The sequence below is a fragment of the Piliocolobus tephrosceles genome, chromosome 5 (genome assembly GCF_002776525.5).
Source record: "Piliocolobus tephrosceles isolate RC106 chromosome 5, ASM277652v3, whole genome shotgun sequence".
Classification (NCBI taxonomy): Eukaryota; Metazoa; Chordata; class Mammalia; order Primates; family Cercopithecidae; genus Piliocolobus; species Piliocolobus tephrosceles.
The window spans coordinates 64,614,585-64,638,563 of record NC_045438.1 but is presented as its reverse complement, the minus strand read 5'-3'; the positions used below and the strand labels follow the sequence as shown (position 1 = coordinate 64,638,563).

Here is a 23,979-nt window from a genome sequence, read left to right as displayed (position 1 = left end):
TTGAGAAAATTAGGAAAAATTTAATTCTACTACATTACGTTCTTTGGTCATGTTGAATATGATTTTTTTCTTTTGCAGAAAATTCTTTGCCAAAACCAAAATTACCCGAGGACAGTGTTATTTCACCATACAATATAAACACAGGCTATTCAGGGCTTGCCACTGGAAATGGACTCAGTGACTCACCTGCAGGGTCAAAGGATCATGGCAATGTGCCCATTATTGTACCTTTAATTCCACCACCTTTCATAAAGCCACCAGCAGGTAAGTTACTACTGGTGTTTTCAGTGATAACAATTCATAGAAAGTTGTTTTAACTATCTTATGAATAATTATTAAATGCCCAAGTTAACTTTGGTAGAGGCTGTCTTAGGGACCTACCTTATAGGTAAGAAATGTTGATACAGGCATTACTTAGAGTATTATTGTTATATTAGGAAAATTTCCTTACCTACTACTACTTAGGCTATAAACTTTCAGCTGACAATAAACCTTTTCTACCACTGACTACAAAACAATGTTATTTTCTTTCTCTGAAGTCATCTGTTTAAAATGAGAAAAAAACATAAAATGGTTTTTAAAAATAAGATATAGACAATGACTGTTGAGCAAGAAAAAAGTAACCATGGTTGGCCTGTAATCCCTGCACTTTGGAAGGCCAAGGTGGGCGGATCACCTGAGATCAGGAGTTTGAGACCAGCCTGGCCAACATAATGAAACCCTGTCTCTACTAAAAATACAAAAGAATTAGTTTTTTGGGATTAGCTAGTAATCCCAGCTACTCCGGAGGCCAAGGCAGAAGGATTGCTTGAACCTGGGAGGCAGAGGTTGCAGTGATCCGAGATCGCGCCATTGCACTCCAACCTGGGCCGCAAGAGCAAAACTCCGTCTCAACAAAAAGAAAAAGTAACCACGGTTGAACTGGGTGGTGCATAAGGAGGGCCACCTCTCCTCTGAGGTCACCTGAGGAGAGGGATAGTTTTATAAAAGGGCATGTGGCAGGCTTGTTCTTCAACATGCCTTCCTCGAAATCTATTAGAGAAACCACCTAGATTAAGCTTGTCCAACCTGTGGCCCAACACAAATTTATAAACTTTCTTAAAACATTTTACAAGTTTTTTTTTGAGATTTAATTTTTTTTTTTTTTTCGAGATGGAGTTTCACTCTTCTCGCCCAGGCTGGAGTGCAGTGGTGCTATCTTGGCTCACTGCAACCTCTGCCTCCAGAGTTGAAGTGATTCTCCTTCCTCAGCCTCTCGAGTAGCTGGGATTACAGCCGCTCACCACCGCGACTGGCTAATTTTTGTATTTTTAGTAGAGACAGGGTTTCACCATGTTGGCCAGGCTGGTCTTGAACTCCTGACCTCAGGTGATTCACCCGCCTCGGCCTCCCAAAGTGCTGGGATTACAGGTGTGAGCCACCATGCCGGGCCCTAAAACAATTTTTAATCTCATCAGCTATCATTAATGTTAATGCATTTTATGTGTGGCCCAAGACAAGATAATTCTTCTTCTAATGTGGCCCAGGGAAGCCCAAATGTTGGACACCCCTGAAGATTATGTATCTTCTCCACACGGAGTTCTTTCTAATTCCTGGAAACCTCTCTGAGAGCTTTTTTCGTTTCTTTTCTTTTTTTAATGGAAATCTTTCGCTTGTATGAAAATGTAATTCATTCTTTTATATTTCCAGAAAATTAGATGGCAGTGTATTAGATCTAGATGGCAGTGGGCTGAGTGTTATGTGATATTGCAAGCTGGGCTATAGGTATGTTTCACACAGAGAAGTTAAATAATATCGTATCTGGCTCGCTGTAAAATGTTGGAATCATCCTAGAGTGTTTAATTTTAACGCTGGTTATTTTTCTGTGTGTTGAATTGAACAATGATAAAACTGAGTTTCAACAGCAGTACTTATTATAACATACTAAAGCTAATGTTTGTGTTTTTATTAGGGAAGATAGGTATTTGGTTATGCTTCCATAAACAGTAAAGAAATTTGTAGGCTGGGTGCGGTGGCTCAAGCCTGTAATCCCAGCACTTTGGGAGGCCGAGACGGGCGGATCACGAGGTCAGGAGATCGAGACCATCCTGGCTAACATGGTGAAACCCCGTCTCTACTAAAAAATACAAAAAAACTAGCCGGGTGAGGTGGCGGGCGCCTGTAGTCCCAGCTACTCCGGAGGCTGAGACAGGAGAATGGCTTAAACCCCGGAGGCGGAGCTTGCAGTGAGCTGAGATCCAGCCACTGCACTCCAGCCTGGGCCACAGAACCAGACTCCGTCTCAAAAAAAAAAAAAAAAAAAAGAAATTTGTAGATACAAGTTCCTGGGCTTATGTTATAGATATACTTACACTGTATTCTAAGTGTTACTCTCATTTTCCTTCATGGTTCCTGCTACATTCTTTCTTTGGTCTGCTACAGTTTAGCAGTAAAAATGTCCCTTCAGCCTGGCATGGTGGCTCACGCCTGTAATCCCAGCACTTTGGGAGGCCAAGGCGGGTGGATCACCAGAGGTCAGGAGTTCAAGACTAGCCTGGCCAACGTGGAGAAACCCTGTCTCTACTAAAACTGCAAAAATTAACCGGGCGTGTTGACGGGCACCTGTAATCCCAGCTACTCGGGAGGCTGATGTAGGAGAATTGCTTGAGCCCAGGAGGTGGAGGCTACAGTGAGCTGAGATCATGCCACTGCACTCCAGCCTGGGCGACAGAGCGAGACTCCGTCTCAAAAAAAAAAAAAAAAGTCCTTTCATATTGAGGTCTTAGATATGTTATTAAAATCCATTTACCTGTCAAAATCACTTGTGATTGTATTTGTCTACTAATTACTAATGTAATTGGTGTATCATATAAAGTTTGCCTTATTAATGCCCCTATTCTTCTTTGGTTGATTGTTTTGTGATACAGAGGGGTCCATATTTATTTCCCAAGGACCAAAGACATGTTTTACATAGGCCAAGTGGGAAAAAAAGGGTAACTAATTTTGTAAATGTACAGTTTATGTTTGAATATATGCCCAGTGGCTTAGGGGAGGGGAGATGATGATGAGGGTATCAATAAGGTAGTATGAGTAAATAACAATTACGTGGGGTTCAGATTCAGACAGATTGGGTTCAAATCTAGACCTTGTCACATACCACCTCTGTGAATGCGGACAAGTTACATAAGCTCTCTTCCCTTCAGTTTTCTCATCTGTAGAATGGGGATCCCAGCCCTACCTCATGTGGTTGTTGTCAAGATGAGATAAGAAAATGTATGTAAGGCTGGGCATGGTGGCTCATGCCTGTAATCCCAGCACTTTGGGAGGCCAAAGTGGGTGGATCACCTGAGATCGGGAGTTCAAGACCAGCCTAACCAACATGGAGAAACCCCGTTTCTACTAAAAATACAAAATTAGTAGAATGAATGTGTGGTGGCACATGCCTGTAATCCCAGCTACTAGGGAGGCTGAGGTAGGAGAATCGCTTGAACCTGGGAGGCAGAGGCTGCGGTGAGCCGAGATCGCGCCATTGCATTCCAGCCTGGGCAAGAAGAGTGAAACTCCACCTCTAAAAGAAAATGTATGTAAAGCCCTTAGCATAGTGCCTGCCACACAAAACCAGACCTTTTTTCTTTTTTTTCTGCCCTAGAGTTATCATGCAAATAAATTGTGCTTAAGAAGGTGTGCATCCAAATGCAAATTGATCTCTAAGATTTATTTGAGCAAGGCAAACAGCTTTAGAAATTAGCATAGCTGAGGCTAACATAAGTTTGGCATGCCAAAAAACCTGCCCTGGAGTTTCCTGGTGAGCCAGCCACGTGGAATTTAAGCACACAGCTCCTATTTAACTCTAATTCCACATCAGATCAGGAAATAAATATGTGAAGGGACAGAGGCCAAAAATTGAGCCTTGAAAGTCTTAGATGTAGGAACTCTCAGGAATTAGAAGCCAGAGTAACTGAACACCAGTGGTTTTATTGGTTTTGTGCTGTCTTCCATGGAATTCCAAGGCGCTCATCTGTTGAAAATAAAATGTAGGGAAGGACATGTTTAATTTTCTGTCTCTGCTCTCGACTTTGATTCTGTCCTGCTCAAGGGTTCTATATGACAAGACAAAGATACAAAAAGATTCTCTACTTTTAAGGAGCTTATTCTCTTAGTTACCAAGCAGGAACTTATAGGAAAGTTGAATTTTGATTTAGTCATATTCTAGGGCAGGGGTCTGCAAACCTTTTCTGTAAAGGGTCAGATAGTATTTTAGACTTTTTAGACCATACTGTCTCCATCACAACTGCAGAGCTCTTCTGTTGTAGCAGAAAGGTAGCTATAGATAATACAGAAAGAAATGGATGTGGCTGTGTTCCAATAAAGCTTTATTTACAAAAAAGACAGTGGGCAGGGTTTGGCCCGGGGTGTAATTTGCTGCTTGTGCTAGGGTAAGATTAGCCAAAGTCTCCTGATAGCAGGAAAGTGACTAGAGTTTCAAAGAGTCAGACTGTGGACTTTGCTGAGGTGCACTATGTAATATTTCAAGAAAGGAAGTACAAGGGCAGGAAAATAGTGAGTTTTCAGGGTGTTTGGTGAACTCTGCCACAATATTTGTTGAATAAATGAATGAATGACTGATAATTCAAATCTTATTGCACATATATAAGCATTTCACTGAGAAAATACTAATGTTTTGTCTGGATTAGTCCCAACCTGTTTGACCTTGACCACAGCTTCCTTGATAATGAAATGAGGATTCCATCACTCTTAATTATCCATGGCTAAAGTCAACAAATTATCCAAAACTTCCATCTAGTGAATCATTTTAACTCTTCCATTGCTAAAACTTTTACCAGAGTTGTGATTCAAGGTAATTGAGTTGAGATATGCTGTCAGTTTTCTAGCTGTATGTAGGCTAATGCGGCATTCCTGTGGGGAAACAAATAAAGGGTACAGTGGCTAGGAGCAAAAGGCACCTTGATAATCAGCCCTTGGATAATTTAGAGTTGACTGTATCGTGCAAGTTCACCTCTCCATATAGGGAAGATGAGGATCACGTGTATGCTTTGGATTCCTGTGTTAGTGTTCAAATTATTGTAAACTGGCTATGTGAAAATGCTAATAATACCTTTTATTTTATTAAATTTTTTAGACTTTATGAAATTTATTCACGGGAAATAGCATGTTAGATATTGAATTTAAAGAGCTGAAGTTCAAACAGGGTTAAATGGCTTTTTCAAGGTCACATGGCTTCTAAGTACTTGAGCCAAGACTAGTACTGAGGTCTTCTGACTCCTAATCCAAAATTCTTTTTAATGTAAATTGCCTTTTAGCATATTCCTACAAAATTTCCCTAGATTGTATCAGAATAATAATGCCTATTAATATACTACTTCCAGATACCCCAATGACAGGACATACACTCTTTTCCTGCTAAAAGTTACTTTTTCAAGTCCACATTTTTGGGGATACTCGATGAGTTCTTCCCTAACCCTGAGAATCTGTGGTTCTATAAGTGTGGATGGCCCAGTAGGGGTAAAATCCTAGCTTTTTTTTACAGTTCTTGCCATCATGAGGCGAGTTGCTTCTCTTTGGGGGTACCAGAGGGCTCCATCCAGTCAGGCACTGTTTCCCAAGAATGTGTTTCATGTGCTGGGGCAGGCTTACCACTGGATCCCATCCATGTCTTGGCAGCCAGTGGGCCCAGTGGAATACTCATGATTGGGAACACGATGATACTGCATTCACTTGGATTTCCACTCTCCTTTCTCACAGCTGCATACAGAATTGTGGGTGTAGCTTACTTCTGGGCCTGGAGAACTGCTCTTCTGGCCCTGCCTTCCCTTTTCTCTGGAGAAGGGGAGCTCCCGTGTCTTGGTGGTTACCACAGCATTGACCCTGCTCTGGCCACACATGTGTGCATTCATCTTCCAACTCTGTGCTGCCTTTCCCCCAACAGAGACAGCCTCTGGCCCTTGGTATGGTTTGTGACATCACAGGCATTACTATGGTAACAGATGTGTTATAAACACAGGATAATAGCTTTGCTTTTGCTTTCCCCATCCCCCGCCCCCATGCAGTGAAGGGAATCACCATGATCCTTAAATAATACAGACTTTTTTGCAGACTCTAGGAAATGAACAGAATAAGGCTTTGACATATAGGCAAGCCATGAAGAAAACTGTTATAAGAATATTAGAAAATAATAAAAGTATTGACCAACACTTTCTTTTTGTGCAAACATGTCTTTATTCTTTCAGTTTGAACAAATGTAAAAACCTCCTTTGCTAATTTAAAAAATCACATCATGAACATAATCTGAAGTGGCAAAAAATATATCAGAGAGAATTTTGAAAGATAACTTAGGTTAATTAAACTGTAACTTTGCTGTAATTCATCTCATGTTAGAGACTTTAGCATGGGTTCAACCCTTTGAGACTTCATTCGAAGGTGATCATGCCTGTAAAGGGCTTATACATGGATTGTAAGAACTGTGCTGTAGTGAGTCTTCATTAAGATATTTGGCCTTCTCTGATTTTAATTGAGCATTAAATTTGGTCCCCTCCAAGTTTGATGATTGAGGTAAAGCACTCAGAAGGGATTTTGAATACACATCTTTGTCAAAGGCCTTATAATGGTCTTCACTGCTTTACAAGTGTAATAGCCCTTGGCTGCATTGACTGGCCATCAGTTTTCTGCAGTGGTAGGGCAGGTTTGGGTCTCCCCACCTTGTCAACTTCTGGTCAAAGTAGCCAGGGTAGACCTTGGCCCAGTTGAGACTCAAACCAGGACTTTTTCCCCTCTAGTTTCGGGTTTGCTCCATGACAACATTTTGCTCCCAAGAATTTTTTTTTAAATTAATAAAACTTTCAGTGTGATTGTTTTTGCTCACGAGGAAAAATGAAATGAAGCAACTTTTTCTAGTGAGAGCTTTCCTGCTGCGGAAAACACTGTATACCTAGAAAACCACATTTTAGATCTGAGTCTTTTGACAGGTTTTCCCAGAGGCTTGCAACTTGCCTATTCCAAGTCCAGAATCCCTGTAAATCTCTGAATACTTTAAAATGAAATGAAATGTGAAAAAAAGAGGGAATATACTTCTCTTTATGTATTTATGTGGCAGTCTTCAATGAAGTGTCTTTTACCTCAAATGATAAGTGCCCTTATTCTTATTTCTTACCATGTTCGCACATTTGAAGTAAAAGGAAGAGCCTGTCCACACGGCCCACACTGGTTTGTGTGGAGCAAGATAAGATCAATCCCCTAAAACCAGCTTGATTTCCTGTGTGCAGAAATGTCTTGTCTTTCTTTGAAAACAATGACCATTTCCTGTCCTCCAGGATGGTTTGCTTTTCAGTTAGTTTTCCAAATTTGAGTTCCATTATAGTCAGGGAAATATGATATATTTTTTCAGACAAATCTTGAAATTCCTAAGGGGTTATAAGAACTGGGCTCTAAGGAACCATTAGCTTAACGGAGAATATGGAAACAGTCACGTGATCTGCTAACCTCTATGTATATAGCTGAGTAACCCACAGTTAATAAGCATGTTACTTTTTGGCTTTTATAATTCTGACATAGAGTTGTACTTGCAGGGAAATGGGAATGAGAATGTGGTTTGCATTATGGTCATTATTTATTTTATCTGTTATTCAATATTCTTGGGGCTTGCATATGATGATGTGTTCCAAATAGCCATTGAGAAAACAGGATTTAATCAAAATTGCTTTGGACTTTATTTGTCCAACGTTTAAAATATGATTATTAAATAAAATTACCTAGAGTTAATGGGATTGGGATGACTTACTATTTATGAACCAGTTGCAATTCTCAAAAAAGAAAGAAAGAAAGAAAAAGAGTTCACTGAACCCTCAGTTTTCCCAATCACTTAGGATAAGGACAGGAGGAATTAATGATGAATGGCAGGAATATGAGTACTTAATAATGTAATGATATAATCTCATCATAGCTAATAGTTTTTGAGCATGTATTATGCGCTGTGCTAATAGATTTATATCATTTAATTTTCACAACTCTATGTGGATGCTATTATTAACCTTGTTTTACAGATGAGAAAACTGAGGCCCAGAAAAGTTGAGCAACTTGCCTGAGGTTACACAGATACTGAGTGGCAGAGCTGATATTTGAACCTATACATTATGTCTCCTTAGCCTATATCCTTAACCACTGGATTATCCAAAACACTATGTCAGTATTTCAGTCAGTTAAGTATTTACTGAATGTTCCTTACATTGTACTAGACAATACAGATGTACATCATCATCCTTGACTACCAAGAACTTAATAGTACTGTTGGAATATGATCAAAACATCATTCTAGTTTGACCTTGGAATGTATAATATAATTTTAGTTGCATATGGAGGGTGGATGGTAGGACTACAAGGGTAATTAAAGTGGAGTAGCAAAAAGTCTATAGGCAGATAATCAATAACTGTTATATTTATACAGTTGAGGGGAAATGGCACCTGAAACTTAATATAGGCTAAAAGATAGTAATTTAAAATTCAAAGTGATAAAAAAAGATCCAAAATGAAACCTGAAAATGTTAGCTACTATGATATGGGTCCTGCTTTATTGTTCTCTTTACAGTTAAGGGTTCTTGAAAGTGTATAAGGCATATTTTAGTGTGTTCTGTCATTTTTAATGCCAGATGAAATGTATAATTTGAATGGTAGCATGATGTGGTGAAGACTGCCAGAGCAAGAACCAAGAGACCTGGGTTACTAATGCCAGCTCTGCCATTTATTGGCCTTGTAATCTTGAATAAGGTAGTTTCTCTAAGCGTTAGTTTCCTTGTCTGCAAAATGATGTGGTTAGCTTAGGTGCTCTGTTACTTCCCTATATTTATAAAATCCTTATTTTGTGACTTGTATGGTTAGTTGCTCTCCTGATTTTATGATTTGAGAGGGTATGTTTTAATATGCTTTAATATGTACTTGTTAATTGAACAGATATAAAGCAAACTGCGTATATGTATAGTTAGAGCAGCCAGAAGTCTGATGAAAGATTTATGCTGCTTAGGACAACTTTTAATGATTGTTACTTTTTACTTTGAACAAATAGTGAATGAAATAATAAGATTTAACATTTTTTAAGATAACAAGTACTAGAAAATATGAAATGTGAGTAAATAAAAGGGTTCATATGCTATTAGAACTAATCATTTTGATGTTATGCATAGTGATTACTAGAATAATTCCCAGAGTTTCTTTGACAGAGATATCACATTAGTTTAACTTACCAAAGAGACAGAAGAAATAGAAAACTTGAGTAGTCCTGTATCTATTAAAGAAATAAAATAATTGAATCTTTTCTACAAAGAATATTCCAGACCTAGATGGCTTCAATGGTAAATTCTATGAAACATTTAAGAAAAACAACAACAACAACAAAACCAAAACAACAACAACAAAAAAGAAATTGGAGAAACTTTTTCAGAGAATAGGAGAAGAAATAAATGCTTAGACTTATTTTATGATCTCAGCATAACATTGGTCACATTACATGCCAAGGGCATTGTAAGTAGGGAAAACAATAATTTAATGTAATTTTATTACATTAAAATTGAAAACTTCTGGCTGGGCGTGGTGGCTCACACCTGTAATCCTAGCACTTTGGGAGGCCAAGGTGGGGGATCACTTGAACTCAGGAGTTTGAGACTGGCCTGGGCAACATGGCAAAATTCTGTCTCTACTAAAAATACAAAAATAAGCTGGGCATGGTGGCACATACCTGTAGTCCCAGCTACTTGGGAGGCTGAGGCACAAGAATTGCTTGAACCTGGGAGGTGGAGGTTGTAGTAAGCCAAGATTACAACATTGCACTCCAGCCTGTGTGACAGCGAGACTCTGTCTCAAAAAAAAAAAAAAAAAAAAAAAAAAAAGGAAAACTTCTGTTCATCATGAACATTGATGCAAAAATGCTGAGCAAAATTATAGCAGACCAAAGCCAATGATACATACAAAATGTTAATACATATGACTATTTAGATTTTTTTTTTCTAGGAATGCAAGATTGGTTTGAATTTTAAAAATCAGTCAATATAATTAACAAAGTAAAACCTCTGTTAAAGTAAAACCATTAACAGAATAAAGTAATAGCTGCAGCAGCAATTTTGATAAAATTTAGCACTATAAATGATTAAAAAACCTTTTGGCAAAGGAGGAATAGAATGGAACTTCCTTAATCTGTCCAAAGGTATCCACAGAACACTCCACAGCCAATATTATACTTAATAGTGAAGTATTGAAAACTTTCCTTTTGATACCAAGAATGAGATTAAGATGACCATTATTGGCCAGGCACAGTGGTTCATGCCTGTAATACTAGTACTTTAGGAGGCCGAGGCGGGCAGATCACTTGATGACAGGAGTTCGAGAACAGCCCAGCCTTCAGGGCAAAACCCAGTCTGTACTAAAAATACAAAAATTAGTAGGGTGTGGTGGTGTGCTCCTGTAATCCCGACTACTCGGGAGGGTGAGATGGGAGAATTACTGGAACCCAGGAGGCAGAGGTTGCAGTGAGTAGAGGCTGTGGTGAGCTGGGATTGCACTATTATTGTACTCCAGCCTGGGCAACAGAGCGAGACTCTGTCTCAGGAAAAAAAAAGAAAAAAGAAAGACCAGTATCTCCCACTTCTATTCAATTTTGTACTGGTATTAACAGACAATTATTTAATAAGGAAATAAAAAGAAGTAGGAAACTCAAGATTTGTAAGATGGAAATGCTATTTTGTATAGACCTCCCTACAGTCAATCTGCAGGTTAACTATTATAATTCATGACTCAATTTATCAAAGTCTCTAAACACTGTCAATATCTGCATATCAATTTTATCTCTATATTCCAGCCATAAAAATTTCAAAAGTGAACCTTAAAATGTAATTTAAAATAGTATTAGACACATCAAATACCCAGGAAAATAATCTCACAAAATACTTGTAAGATTGTTACACAGAGAATCATAAACATTGCTGAGAGAAATTAAAGAAGACCTAAATGAATAGAGGGACATGCCATGTTTATAGATTAGAGACTAAATATTGTAAAGAGGAAGATTCCTCCCAAATTGGATCTATATATTTAAATCTAATTCTGATAAAAATCCTGCGTAAAATTTTGCGGAAATTAAAAAGTTGTTTTAAAATGTATATGGTGATGCACAGGAGCAAGAATAGTTCAATCTTGAAGAAAAAAATAAAATTGGAAGACTTATACTCTTAGATATCAAGATTTATTATCAGGACAGAATAATTATGATAGTAGGCAAGGATGCAAAGATATGTGTATAAACAATTACAGCAAGAGTCCAGAAACAAATCTAAATTGATACTTGACTCATGATAAATATATTAGTCAGCTCAGGCTGACATAAAATACCATAGACTGGGTAGCTTAAACAACCAAAATTATTTTCTCACAGTTCTGGAGACTGGAAATCAAAATCAGAGTACTAGCAGGGTCAATGTCTGGTGAAGACTGTCTCCTTGGAGTGTAGATCACTGCCTTATTACTATGTCCTCATGTGGTGAAGAGAGAGAGAGAGCAGGCTCTCTGCTGTCTCTTCTCATAAGGGCACTAATCCCACTGGACAAGGGCCCCATCTTCATGATCTCATTTAACACTAATTATCTTCCAAAGACATCATCTCCAATTGCCATCATATTGGTGGTTAGAGCTTCAACATGTGAATTTGGGGGACACACAAACATTCAGTCTATAATGACAAAGATGACATGGTAGAGCAGTGGAGAAAGGATGGTCTCTTCAATAAATATGTTTATGGAAAAAAATGTATGTTGATTCTCTACTTCACGTCATTCATGAAAAGTTCTACATGAATTGTTGATCTAAATGTGACAGGTAAAACAATAGAGCTTCTAGGGAATACCTAGGGGAATATATTTATGATCTTGAATACACCAATATTTCTTAAACTACATACATAAAGCACTAACCATAATGGAAAAAGTTAATTAAATATAATAAAATTAAGAATGTTTGTTGATTTTAAAAAATCTTTCCAGTTGCTTGGTGGATACAACGTGTGTTATTCCAGTGATGGATACACTAAAGGCCTTGACTTCACCACAGTGCAATGTATCAATGTTGTTAAATTGTGCTCATATCCCATGAATTTATACAAATAAAAAAAGAAAAAAATCTTTCAAAAGAATGAAAAAGCAAATCACTGAGTACCAGATGTTAGTAATGCATTTCCCTATAAAAGACACATATTGACAATGTATAAAGAACCTCTGTAAATAAAAATAAAACAGCTCAATAGAAAAATGGGCAAAAATTTAAACGGGCCCTTCATCAAAGAAAATATCCAAGTTATCAATAAACATGAAAAGTTTTTCAATCTCATTACTCATTAGGGACATCAGATTTGAAATCATAGTGAGACCCCAGTAAACACATATGAGAATGGCAAAAATGAAGAAGATTGACAATACCAAGTTTGAAAAGGATATGGAACAACTGGTACTCTCATGCATAGCTGGTGAGAGTGTAAATACATATAACCACTATTGAAGGCTGATTGGCAATATCTATGAATGCTGAACATACACATATGCAATAATTTATACAATTAAGTATTCTTGAAAATGTATAAGGCAATAATTCTGTCTTAGGTATGTTCTCAACACAAATGTGTATATATGTGAGCCAAAGGCACATAAAATAATCTTCATAGCATTTATTCATAATAGGTAAAAACTGGGAACAACCCAAATGTTCACCAGCAATCATTAACATACACTTGGGATTCCTTAGATGGGCTTAGGTGGGTATGTGTAGGTCCTGAAGTTGACTGTGAAATTGTGTATATATCATATGTGCACAATTTAGGAAATGCTGGTGTTTTTTTTTTTTTCCTCAAAAAGATCCTTGTCTCAAAAAATGCTAAGAATTCTTGCCTGCATACGAGATCTAGATTTCCATCATTTTTAAGAAAATTTTAAACTCCTCCTAATTTAAGCAACTAAGCCCTAGAATGTAATTTAACTTTTTTTTCCAATATTTAGTCTGTTCATAGCTTTCTCAAATCATGTAGAATATTTAAAATCTCATCATTCCTTATTATTAAGGAATTATCACCAAGTGAAATACAAATGTATCATGGTGAAGCCTAAAAATTAAGTTATAGGCATAAGGCATAAATATACCCCTCTGTGGTCTACTTTAGAGCTGCATTTGATATGGTGTAAAGTGGAGAGTAATTAGGGGACGCTGGATGAGTGACAAAAGTAGAATATACAATATCTCTATACCAGTGGTTCTTATCAGGGGTGACTTGGCCCCCAGGGGACATTTGGTGATATTGAGAGACATTTTTGGTTGTCACAGCTGGGAGAAGGGGTACTAATGGCATCTAGTGGGTAGAGGCCAGATATGGTGCTAAATGTCTTGCAATGTACGGGACAGCCTACACATGAAAATATGAACAATGCTGTGCTTTAGAAACCAGGCTCCACAGTGATGACAGGTCTGTGTGTGGGACACCTCTTGTGTTCCTCTTCAAATCCTCTTGACCCCACGTGTTACTCCCATGATTGCTGTAACACTTTGACCGGCTTGGGCTTGTGCATTCTGAAAGTTACTTGCCTTGCACCTGTGGCATATGTCTCTCGCTTCCTGCTCTGGCACTTCTCTGACATAGCAGCATGGGCATCCCATGTGGATCCTTTTGGCGTTCGCTTACGCATTTGCAAACCGGCAGTGTAGGGGATTAACATACTATATCACCAGGACATGAGAGTTGAATAGATTTTTCCTTCTTTTGTCCCCTGGGTCGATAGTTATGAAATGTTTTCATGAACTCCAAAGAATTACCTCTGCAATTGAACACCAGTCTTCGTTAGCAGTGGCCGACTCAATAGCACATCCTTCTGCTGGCTCTTTCTTCTCCCTAGGTTCATTTCTCTTGTCACTCACTCCTACTTCCTGGTATCACATGCCCAATAAAGCACCTACTGCAAGTCTTTGACTCAAATTCTGTTTTCTGGGAAACCCAGGATGAAATACCATGTGTATGGAAGTCCACAGTGAAAGACCAGAAATTAATGGGAGAAAATATAAAAAAGTTAAAATTTTATGAGTATTTGTCTTTTTCCCTTTAAAGTCCAGCATGAACATATAATGAAAGAGTAAAAAGAGAGCACCAGATTCTCAGTGGCACAATAATGGAGCACTCAGAAAGGGCCATTTCTAAAATTGTCCTGTCTGCCAAAGAATTTTCTAAGCCTCTTATGATAGGGGTAAGGAAAAACAGTGGTGGCTACACAGAAAGAGAAGAAACAAAGAAACTAAGTCAGAAGTTCGAGTGAAAGAGGAAAGAAAAAAGAATATCCTTTGCCTCAACTCCTTTAAATGGAATGTGTTATTGTGAGAGCTTTAGAATGCTAGAATTTTACTTAGAAGAAACCTAGAATATCATTTAATTAAATGTTCTCTTTTACGGAAGAGGAAATGAGGTCTAGAGAGGTTGAATGACCTTCTCAAGGTCACTCTGTTGCCTTAATGGCAGAACCAGGACCAGAACTCACTTCTGAAATAGGGACACAATCTAATCATGGATTCTGAATCACGTACTTTTGTGATTCCAGAGGCAGCCTAGCACTTCTCTTGACATTCTCTAAACTCTTTCTGGAGTTATGACCTAGCTAGGATAATACTTTCAGGATACCCTGAAATGTCAGCTGTGCCTTTCCTTTCTTGTTAGAGGGTGGCCATGTTTCTAGCATTTCTTGTTATTCTAGGGACAGTCCCAGTGCTGACTTCTCAAAGTTCCTGTTAAATGGAGAAAACTTAATTGATTAACTTGACCAAGGAGAGTGGTAATAATGATCCCATTCTCTTTTAGGGCTTTTCACTGGTGTTTCCCTCTAAGACAACTTTGTTGTCAAAGGCAGTGCCCTTGGCTTCCTCCCACTATTCCCCCACTGGGTATCCAACATCCAAGGTGCACCTAGTAAGGATGCTTTTCTTCTCCTTGTGCTGAGGCCCCAGGTCAGATATTTTATTCTAGTGAGCAAGACACATATGCTCCTGTCTTACCTGGCTCACAGTCAGGTGGAAGAGATAGACGTTAAAACACACACACAAACAAAAACAAAAACAAAAAACAACTCAATGAAGTCTGATAATTACCAAGTCCAGAGTGCTGTGGGATCTGACCAGGTTTGGGGTCAGGGAAGGTCTCCCTAGGATGAGGTTTAAGATAAGGTACAAAGGACTGAATTCATCAGTAGGACTAAACTGGCAAAGGAATTTAGGGTTGTGAGGGAGGAAGCAGCTCATGTAAACGCTGAGTGGAGGGAGGGCCTCAAGGAAGTGAAAGAAGCCAGAATCCAGAAAGCAGGTGAGAGGCTGGTGTGGTCTTAGGAGCCATGGAGGCCATGCCAGGAGTGCCACTTTCTTCTTGAGGGCAGTGGATGCCACTGAAGGGTTTTGAGCAGGTGAGAGCAGTGGTCATATTTGTGTTTCAGAAGAATTTTCTAGATGCAGAATGGAGAGAAGGAACTACACGACAGTGAGTTCGGAGGCTGCTTGTAGTATGGGCAAGAGATATTGGTGGCTTCACTGGGATTGAGAGCAACAAATTCCATGAAGATAAGGCACCTAGAACAGTGCTTCACATATAAGTAGAGTTGATAAGCATTCATCGAATGAATGAATGATTGGGTGTAGTATGAAAACTTTTTTTTTTGTTTGTTTGTTTTTGCGGCAAGGTCTCATTTTGGAGTCGAGTGGTGCCATCACGGCTCACCACAGCCTTGACCTCCCTGAGCTCAGGTGATCCACCCACCTCTGCCTCTTCAGTATCTGGGACTATAGGCATGCACCATCATGCCCAGCTAATTTTTGTATGTTTTGTAGAGATGGTGTTTCGCTATGTTGCCCAGGCTGGTCTCAAACTCCTGGGCCCAAGCAGTCCACATGCCTTGGCCCCACAAAGTGCTGGGATTACAAGCATGAGCCACCACACCCAGCTATTTAAAAATGTTTAGGAGGATCTGGTGATTAATCAGAATGTGGGAGGTGAGAGGGAGGGAAGAGGCAGGAAAGATGCTGGGTTTCTGCCATCAGGTAACTGGGTAGATAATAGGGCCAGGAACTGAGGTGGGAAACACAGTGAAGGGGACTGGAAATGGAGAAGGATGTGTATGCAGCTGTGGACTTGACTTACTAAGATGTCTGGGAGGCAGTTGGACATAGTAGCTCACGAAAGATAATTGTGTTGATTTGGGAAATGTCATATTATGGATGGTAACTGGAGTCACAAGAATACATAGTGCAGCTCAAGAGGGATGCGTAAAGAGAAGAGAGTGCGCTGAAGGATTTCTTGTTAGTGTTGCTCTCTACTTTTCCTATAGCAGGACTATTTTGGCATGCTGTGTCTCATTACATTCCAGAATAGGGATTGGCATGGGGCCCCTTCAGAGAGTCCCTCAACCAATCTTTGCTCTAAGAAATCTAAATAAATATTTTTTTTTTATTTTTTTATTTTTTATTATACTTTAAGTTCTAGGGTACATGTGCATAACGTGCAGGTTACATATGTATACATGTGCCATGTTGGTGTGCTGCACCCATCAACTCGTTAGCACCCATCAATTCATCATTTATATCAGGTATAACTCCCCAATGCAATCCCTCCCCCCTCCCCCCTCCCCATGATAGGCCCCAGTGTGTGATGTTCCCCTTCCCGAGTCCAAGTGAGCTCATTGTTCAGTTCCCGCCTATGAGTGAGAACATGCGGTGTTTGGTTTTCTCTTCTTGCGATAATTTGCTAAGAATGATGGTTTCCAGCTGCATCCATGTCTCTACAAAGGACGCAAACTCATCCTTTTTTATGGCTGCATAGTATTCCATGGTGTATATGTGCCACAAATTTAAAGGTGGGAAGAGTGAAGAGTGAAGTAAATTATTTTGTTGAAATGTTCTAGTAGGTTCATCTTGGTTCTTTTAACACATTTAGTTGAATGCAGTTCTGCATACCCTTCAGCCTACTGAACTTGACTTTCTGGATGTGACTGCAATTCAGGGCACCGAGGGAAGAAAAGGGGCTGAGGAGGAGAACAAGCAGTGCTGTCTGTGAGTGCTTAGTCCCTCCCAGGTGTCCCCTTGACACCCAGTCTCTAGCCTGTCAATTTGCCTCCCCTAGGAGGTGGCCCCACGTGGCCTGCTGCTTGGCAGGACTGGCTGGAGCACTGAGGAGGGACTTGGCTTGCCCTTCTGTCACGATGGGCTGCTTGTGCTCCCCTCCAGTGGAAATGCTAACACCGTCCCTTCTACAGTCACCAAGACATCTGGCTCCTATGACCTCTCATGGTGATGGAGCCCTGGGAGCAGGACAGGCTTGTCCTTGATGATTTTCTCCTGCACGTTGACATTTTACACTAGGGGCAGCCATGGGAAGCTCCTTGAGGCCTTGTTAGTGTCCATGCATGTCTTGTTAGTTAGTGTATTTCCAGCCCCTCATACAGTGCCTGGCATGAAATTGAGTAAAGAAATGAATCCTCTGTCTACCTCTAGGGAGATTTGTCAACCACTGTGGGACCCATTAAATGTAATTATTGGGACAGTCAGATCTCAGAAGGGGAAATGAGCCCTTCAGTTAAAGAGCAGACGACAGAAATGCTTTTCTTGTTTTGAGGTCCTGTATAAAGCAGCTTGATCTTTTAGTCTTTATATGCTGCCACCACTTTTGTATCTCTTTGAAGATGGTGCCCCTCTAGGCAGGGCAAGGCCTCAGAATTGGTTTTCTATGTGTGGTGGGTTTACTGGAGCACACTTTTTGATCTGACTCCCTTGTCCCTCGTCACAACGTTCATTTGTGAACTAGATGCTGAGTAGACTTCAGCCATCTAGGAGAGAGAAGTTTAGTGGACAGCAAATCCATGATTGCAGCATCTTTGTCCCAGAACATCTTAAATTGCTCAGAGGTTCAGATTGAGGGCCCAGGGATGGGGATACGATTTTACTTGAGCATCCTGTCTATGGCAGCCACCCAGTGAACATGAGCTATTCGGTCTGTATTACTCTCTCTTTGTCTTGTTGTTGATTTCTCCCATTTTCTCTGTAGGGCTTTATAAGAAAAGGATTGCCTTCTCTGTATTTGATGCGAGTAACAGACACCATGGGACTTTGTGGACCATGGGTGTCTTTAATCAATCTGAACGTGCATATTGAGGACTAGTAGGTGTTGGTCAGCGTGCCCAGTACTGGCCACATGGCTGCAGGCCTTGTCTTTCTGCCCAGTGCAGGCAAAGGAGGCTCCTGGCAACTGAGGATATAATTGTGGGCAAAAGACAAGAAACCTTCCTGATAATTAATGACCCACATGGAAATGCTCATGCCTCAGTGCTGATGTAGGGCAGTGGAGCAGCACGTTCCAGGAAGCTTCCTCAGATGTCCAGTCTTGGGAATTCTCTGTGAAAAGACATGTCCACTGTTAAATTTGTGAAATATGGCTCCCTCTCTCTGTCTCCTTTTCAAAGATTCTTAATTGTACGTTAGTGGAACCAGAATGTCCTGCTGTAAAAAGCCTGTTGTTTAACTTTGTGTAGCCTGCTGTTTTCCATTCATATTTAATCATGGAAGTCTTTTTTAAAAATCACATCCACATAAGTACCCTATGGGCTTAGTGTTCTGTGGAATGTGCTTTGGTAAGTGTTGCATACAGGACTCTGGGTTTTCCTTACTCTAAAGCTCTACCTTTTTCCTTTCCTGTTCCAGTTTCTTAGGGTGAGTACATAGACAGACTCCACAGTGAACACTGAGAAGCAGAGGCGAGGTTATCAAAAAAACTTACAAGAAGAAGCTGCTTCACTGGCAAATCAGTGAAATTATGGGGAAATACTCAAATTAATGTCAGGGAGCTGGAGGCACATGTGCTTAGTAGTGTCATGTTAAATAATCCAAGTTCAGCATGGTATTCAAGAGATAATTACAATTTTGTGACTTTATGAGTCTCTCCTTTTGCTCTCCTTCTTTATTGGAGTACGGGAGAATAAATGAGGAAGGGACATTGACTGTAAAGCAACTTCATTTTGTTTGAATTTGACTTTGGAGTCAACTTCCCCAAGAATGCTGTGGACTTTTCCCTGGTCTGCTTTGACTAGAAACATGGGAAGATGAATACTATGAAATTTCAGTTATTTCTGGGTTGGCAACGTTTCTACATTTTGATAATTGATTTCATCTCATTCTTAAATCTGTCCTCTTCATTTCCACTGTCACCCTATAGGTTCAGGACTTCATCCCTTTTCCTCTGCAGCCATTTATTCATCTGTCCATTTATTCCTTCATGTAGCATGAGTGCTGCTCTGTGCAAGGCACTGAACACACAAGACAGAATGAGACATGGACCCTGCTCTAACTTTGCTTACTGAGGCGTCTAGATGTGGAACTGGATTCTAGTCTCTCCAAATTCTGATCCGTCCTGTTACTCCTGTTGGAATAACATTTCTTAACACATCTCTGATCCTGTCATGTTTTTTCCCCCCCCCCGAGACGGAGTTTCGCTCTTGTTGCCTGGGCTGGAGTGCAATGGCACCATCTTGGCTCACTGCAACCTCCACCTCCCAGGTTCCAGCGATTCTCCTGCCTCAGCCTCCCAAGTAGCTGGGATTACAGGCAACTGCCACCATGTCTGGCTAATTTTTTTTTTTTTGTATTTTTAGTAGAGACAGGGTTTTACCACATTGGCCAGGCTGTTCTCGAACTCCTGACCTCAAGTGATCCACCTACTTTGTCCTCCCAAAGTGCTGGGATTAAGGTGTGAGCCACTATGCCCGGTCTGTCATGTTCTGTTGAGAAACATTTGGGAGCTTCCTATTACCTGTGGAATAAAGATGAGCTGCTTCCCTCCCGCTATGGCAAAATGACATCCATGAGACTCCTTGTTCAGGCCCTATCAGCTCCTGTCTAATCTACTTTTCCCTTCACACAAGCTTGGTCAACTGGATGACTGCAGGATTCTTGTCCACTTCAAGCCTGTCTGCCACTCTCTGGCTCCTGCAGTTCCTCCGTCCTTTCTCTCCTCTTTAACTCTCCCGCCTTCCAAATCCTTCAAGACCCAACCCAAATGCTATGCTCTCTGGAATGGCTCTCACAACTGTCTGAAACTCTCTCTTACTGCATTCTGCCTGTCATAAGATGAGCCACACACTTCAGGTCCTATCCAGCTCACATGTAAACACGTAATTCTTTCTGGAATCACATCCTTTGTATCTATATCTATGTCTATGTCTGTCTTCATAATATGAATGTAAATAATTTAAAATTGGGTAGAATGTTCCATTAGAAAATTGAAAATTAATTTTAAAGTCTGTCATTTTTCTGTAATTTTGTATAATACGTGCTCATTCCTTTTACTTATTGGAACCAATTTTTAATTTATGCATAGAATATTTAGATTTTACTTTGGGGTTAAATACTACTATGTTTAGAGAGGAGTAGACTATTTAAATTCTTGAAATAACTTCCAATCTATTTTCAAAAGAAAATTAGGGATAATTTTAGATACTACAAAGACTCATGTAATATTGTGGACCTTTATCATTTAATTGCCTTATCCGTTTAAGGAGAACTAAATTCAATAACATTTTATTATTTCAGACACCACTCTTTGGGAATTCTTGATAGTTCAGTTACCAAAGTGGCAGACATTTTTAGTTGTTGCTCTGATACTTTTTAAATGAGCAAACTTCTCAGGCACTTAGGAAGATCCACCCATGTGTGGATAGTTAACGTAATAATTACAAAGAATTCCCATTTATTAATTACAGAATATCTGGCAGTGCAGTGATATATTTGGCAACATCTTGTCAACTATTAATTCAAGTTAAGTACTTTTTTAAAAGAATAGCTGTAAGTGAGGCTTTTATTAATTCTAATGGCTTTACTCTTAAATAATCTAAGTTAGTGAAATTTAACCAATTACTGGGTTCTTTGTATTCAAGGATAGTGGTTCTACAGATGTCATCCACAGGAGGGGATGTGATTGAAGAGACTAGTGCCTGGTCACTGGGCCTCTCCAGATTGCATACAGCTGACACCTACCCTTTTCTTGTGGTTCTAATTGCCACTCGTTCTAAGGAAGGCTCATTTACATATAGAATGTGCATATTTAATCTTATTTGATCCTCACCGAAGCTATAGTTAGGGTGGGCATTACCAGTCCTTGATCGACTTACTCTTGTCACATACAACTAGAAGGGGCAACATTAGTACTTTCAGCAAAGTCCTCTGTCTTCATCTCTGTGCGTCACCACACTGTCTTTCAAATAGTAGCAACTTAGATTTGCAAATCAATGTACATCTACTACCTCATTTGCTTATAAAAAGTCACCCCCTTGAGATTGTCCTAAGTGGATCTGCCTGTTGCTTTTCTTTTCTGGCAATCCTTAGCTATATGCCATTGTCTACTGTGTTTCATATTCATACTTAAAAGGCACTCTGAACATATTTGACATACTCTACAGTGTCATCATCCTGTCCACGCCGCCTTCCTTGGCTGCCCTCAGGTTGCTCTGGCTCTTTCGAAGGCTAGAGATTAGCTAAATAATATGTCCCAACTCTCCCATCTTTGCCTCTCTACCTTTCTCATTGGAACCCTATCCTCAGCCCTTCTTTCCGTTCCTTGTAAAAACATATTCTTCAGAAAGAATCATTCATTTCAAAGCATAAATCATTATTTACAAGTATATATTGAGCCTCCTTGCTTTCAGGGAATTTGTGTTTTAATGGCTCATAAGAAACATTTAACCCAAGAAATGACCTTCTAGTGGTAGAATTTAATCTTAGTGAGCAGCTGAAGGATAATTTTTTGAAGCTAGGATATTCTTATTGGCATTAGAATATAATATGTATTATATGTATAATATGTATAATAGAATGTAATATCCTTGAAATTACAGAGGTAGGGGGTCTCCCATTTCAACACATGGAAAGCCGGTCGTATCCATGTCCTACTGTGATCCCTGCTCCTTAGAAAAGAAAAGGCTGGCAAGAGTATTGCTTGCCTGTGGGTAGAATAACTGCTTCTTGAGATCCACGTATTATTGGGCCTGTCTTATCATTTAATGTTTAAGTAGCACTTGCTGGTGCAAGTTATACAGAGTGTTTGCAGCAATTCCATGTCTCATAGTCATAAAGAAGTAAAGGCTTGCGCTGTGGGCCTTTAACTTGTTTTTTAAAAATCAATAAACAAATACTGATTAACACTTCAGCTGTCTCCTCCAAGACATTTTGACCTTTTTGATTTCATTTTCTGTGTGTATTGTTGTGTTACTGAGCAATGTGCTGTGTAAGTTGCAAAATCTGTGACAGCTTTTAGTCCTTTTTGTGGAGAGAGGTCTGTGAGGATGGTTTATAATCTTACTGCTTAGAAAAGCCGTGGTCTCTAAGGTGTAGTGGTCAAGAGCTTGGGCTCTGGAATCAGATGGCCTGGTCCTCAGTAAGTCTCTGATATGTACTCATTGTGTGATTAGGAGCAAATTACTTAACATATAAATTCACTTTCCCCATTTGCACAATGGAGATTAATGTTAGTACCTGCCTGGTTGGTGGTGGTTGTGAAAAATATTAAATAACGTTGAAATGAGCCATGCACTGTGTGGGCACCTACTAAGTACTGCTAACAATCATTATGTTCTTTGTGGTTTAGTGGTCCCAGTTTTCTCTGGGTCTCCTTGTATGTTCACTCCTAGAACACAGGGAATTGTACAGAAGCTCCTGGGGGGCTCTATAGAAACTTTAACTTAGATTGCCTTAAAGTCTTTGGAATTGAATTATTTCAAAAAGGAATTTCTTTCTTCACAGAAGCTATAGAGAAAGCAAACTTTAGTTTCTTGTCTGTTTTCCAGGCCTTTACTTTATTCTATTCTTAAATATAGCTGCTGCAACAAGTAGATTGACACAGTGCAGCCTGGCCATGGTCCATTTCATGTCATTTCATGGCATGGGGAACACACAGGAGTCTCCTCAGACTGCCTTGTAACTAGTCTCAAATATAATCCAGGTCTTTCATTGATTATCCGGATGTGTGCATTCTAGGAACTGTTGAAGGAGATAGATGTCCCAGCAAATACTTTTGGAATTTCCCCTCAGTCTTGGACTCCCATGAAAGTTACAAAGGGGTGGTAAATCTACAGTTTAATTGCCTGGAGTCCATTAATGCCCTACTGATTTTCTTTGGGTGCTGGTCAGGTAAGTTAGTATACATGTTTATAGCCAATTTAAATGCCCCAAGAAGATCGCTGACCAATGGCCATCCTTATTTTTGAAAGTCACCAGATAAGGCAATTTCTCAAACAACTTCAGCAGGGCATTCCAGAAATGCTTGATCTCATACTTCTCTGTACTGTGATAGATAAATACAATTTTGATTTTATCTTGGAGTAGTTAATTTGAATTTCTGGGATGTAAAGTAGAAAAATGTTCTATAGCTCTTTAAACATTAGATTGGAAAGAAAATGCCTTAAACATTCTGTTTAATTAAATTCTAAAGAGGTGGTACAAATTTTTCATGATTAATTGAAATATGCATATTTGACTGATACGTATTTATATGATATTATTGTATGAAAATTTTATTATGTTATACAAAGCGTTCTCTGTGGGAATGTGATTTAATGCTGTAAACATTTCACATTTGTCAGTGCATTGTTTATTATAAAAATGCACAGGCTAATGGCTGTAAGATAATGTAATGTAAAAATCTGTTATGTGAATCTTCTCTGAGGTAATCTCAAGTCTCTAATGGCACAGACCGTTAGCCAAAATGTAAGATAGGTAATTAGGTTTTCCCTAGCTTGAAGAAATATTTTTTTAAATAGAAAAAAATTTAAAGCAGATCAAGTTAGAAAAGTTAAAGTGCTGAAACCTTCTATTTTGCCATTGTAAAGCCTGCATTTCATTTCCATGTTTCAGGTAGAAAGAGATGCAGATGTTGAGGTGGACTGATCCCTTTGGCTT

General features: G+C 39.4%; 1 protein-coding gene across 2 annotated transcripts in view; it reads left to right on the top strand.

Annotated features, from left to right (window-relative positions):
• Nucleotides 1–23,979, top strand: part of SOBP (sine oculis binding protein homolog) — a 172,795-nt gene that overhangs the window by 16,062 nt on the left and 132,754 nt on the right. For both annotated transcript variants that reach the window (XM_023205948.2, XM_023205947.3), the window contains exon 3: nt 79–264. In XM_023205948.2, coding sequence (XP_023061716.1) covers nt 79–264 — 186 coding nt within the window. The remainder of the gene's footprint in view (nt 1–78; nt 265–23,979) is intronic.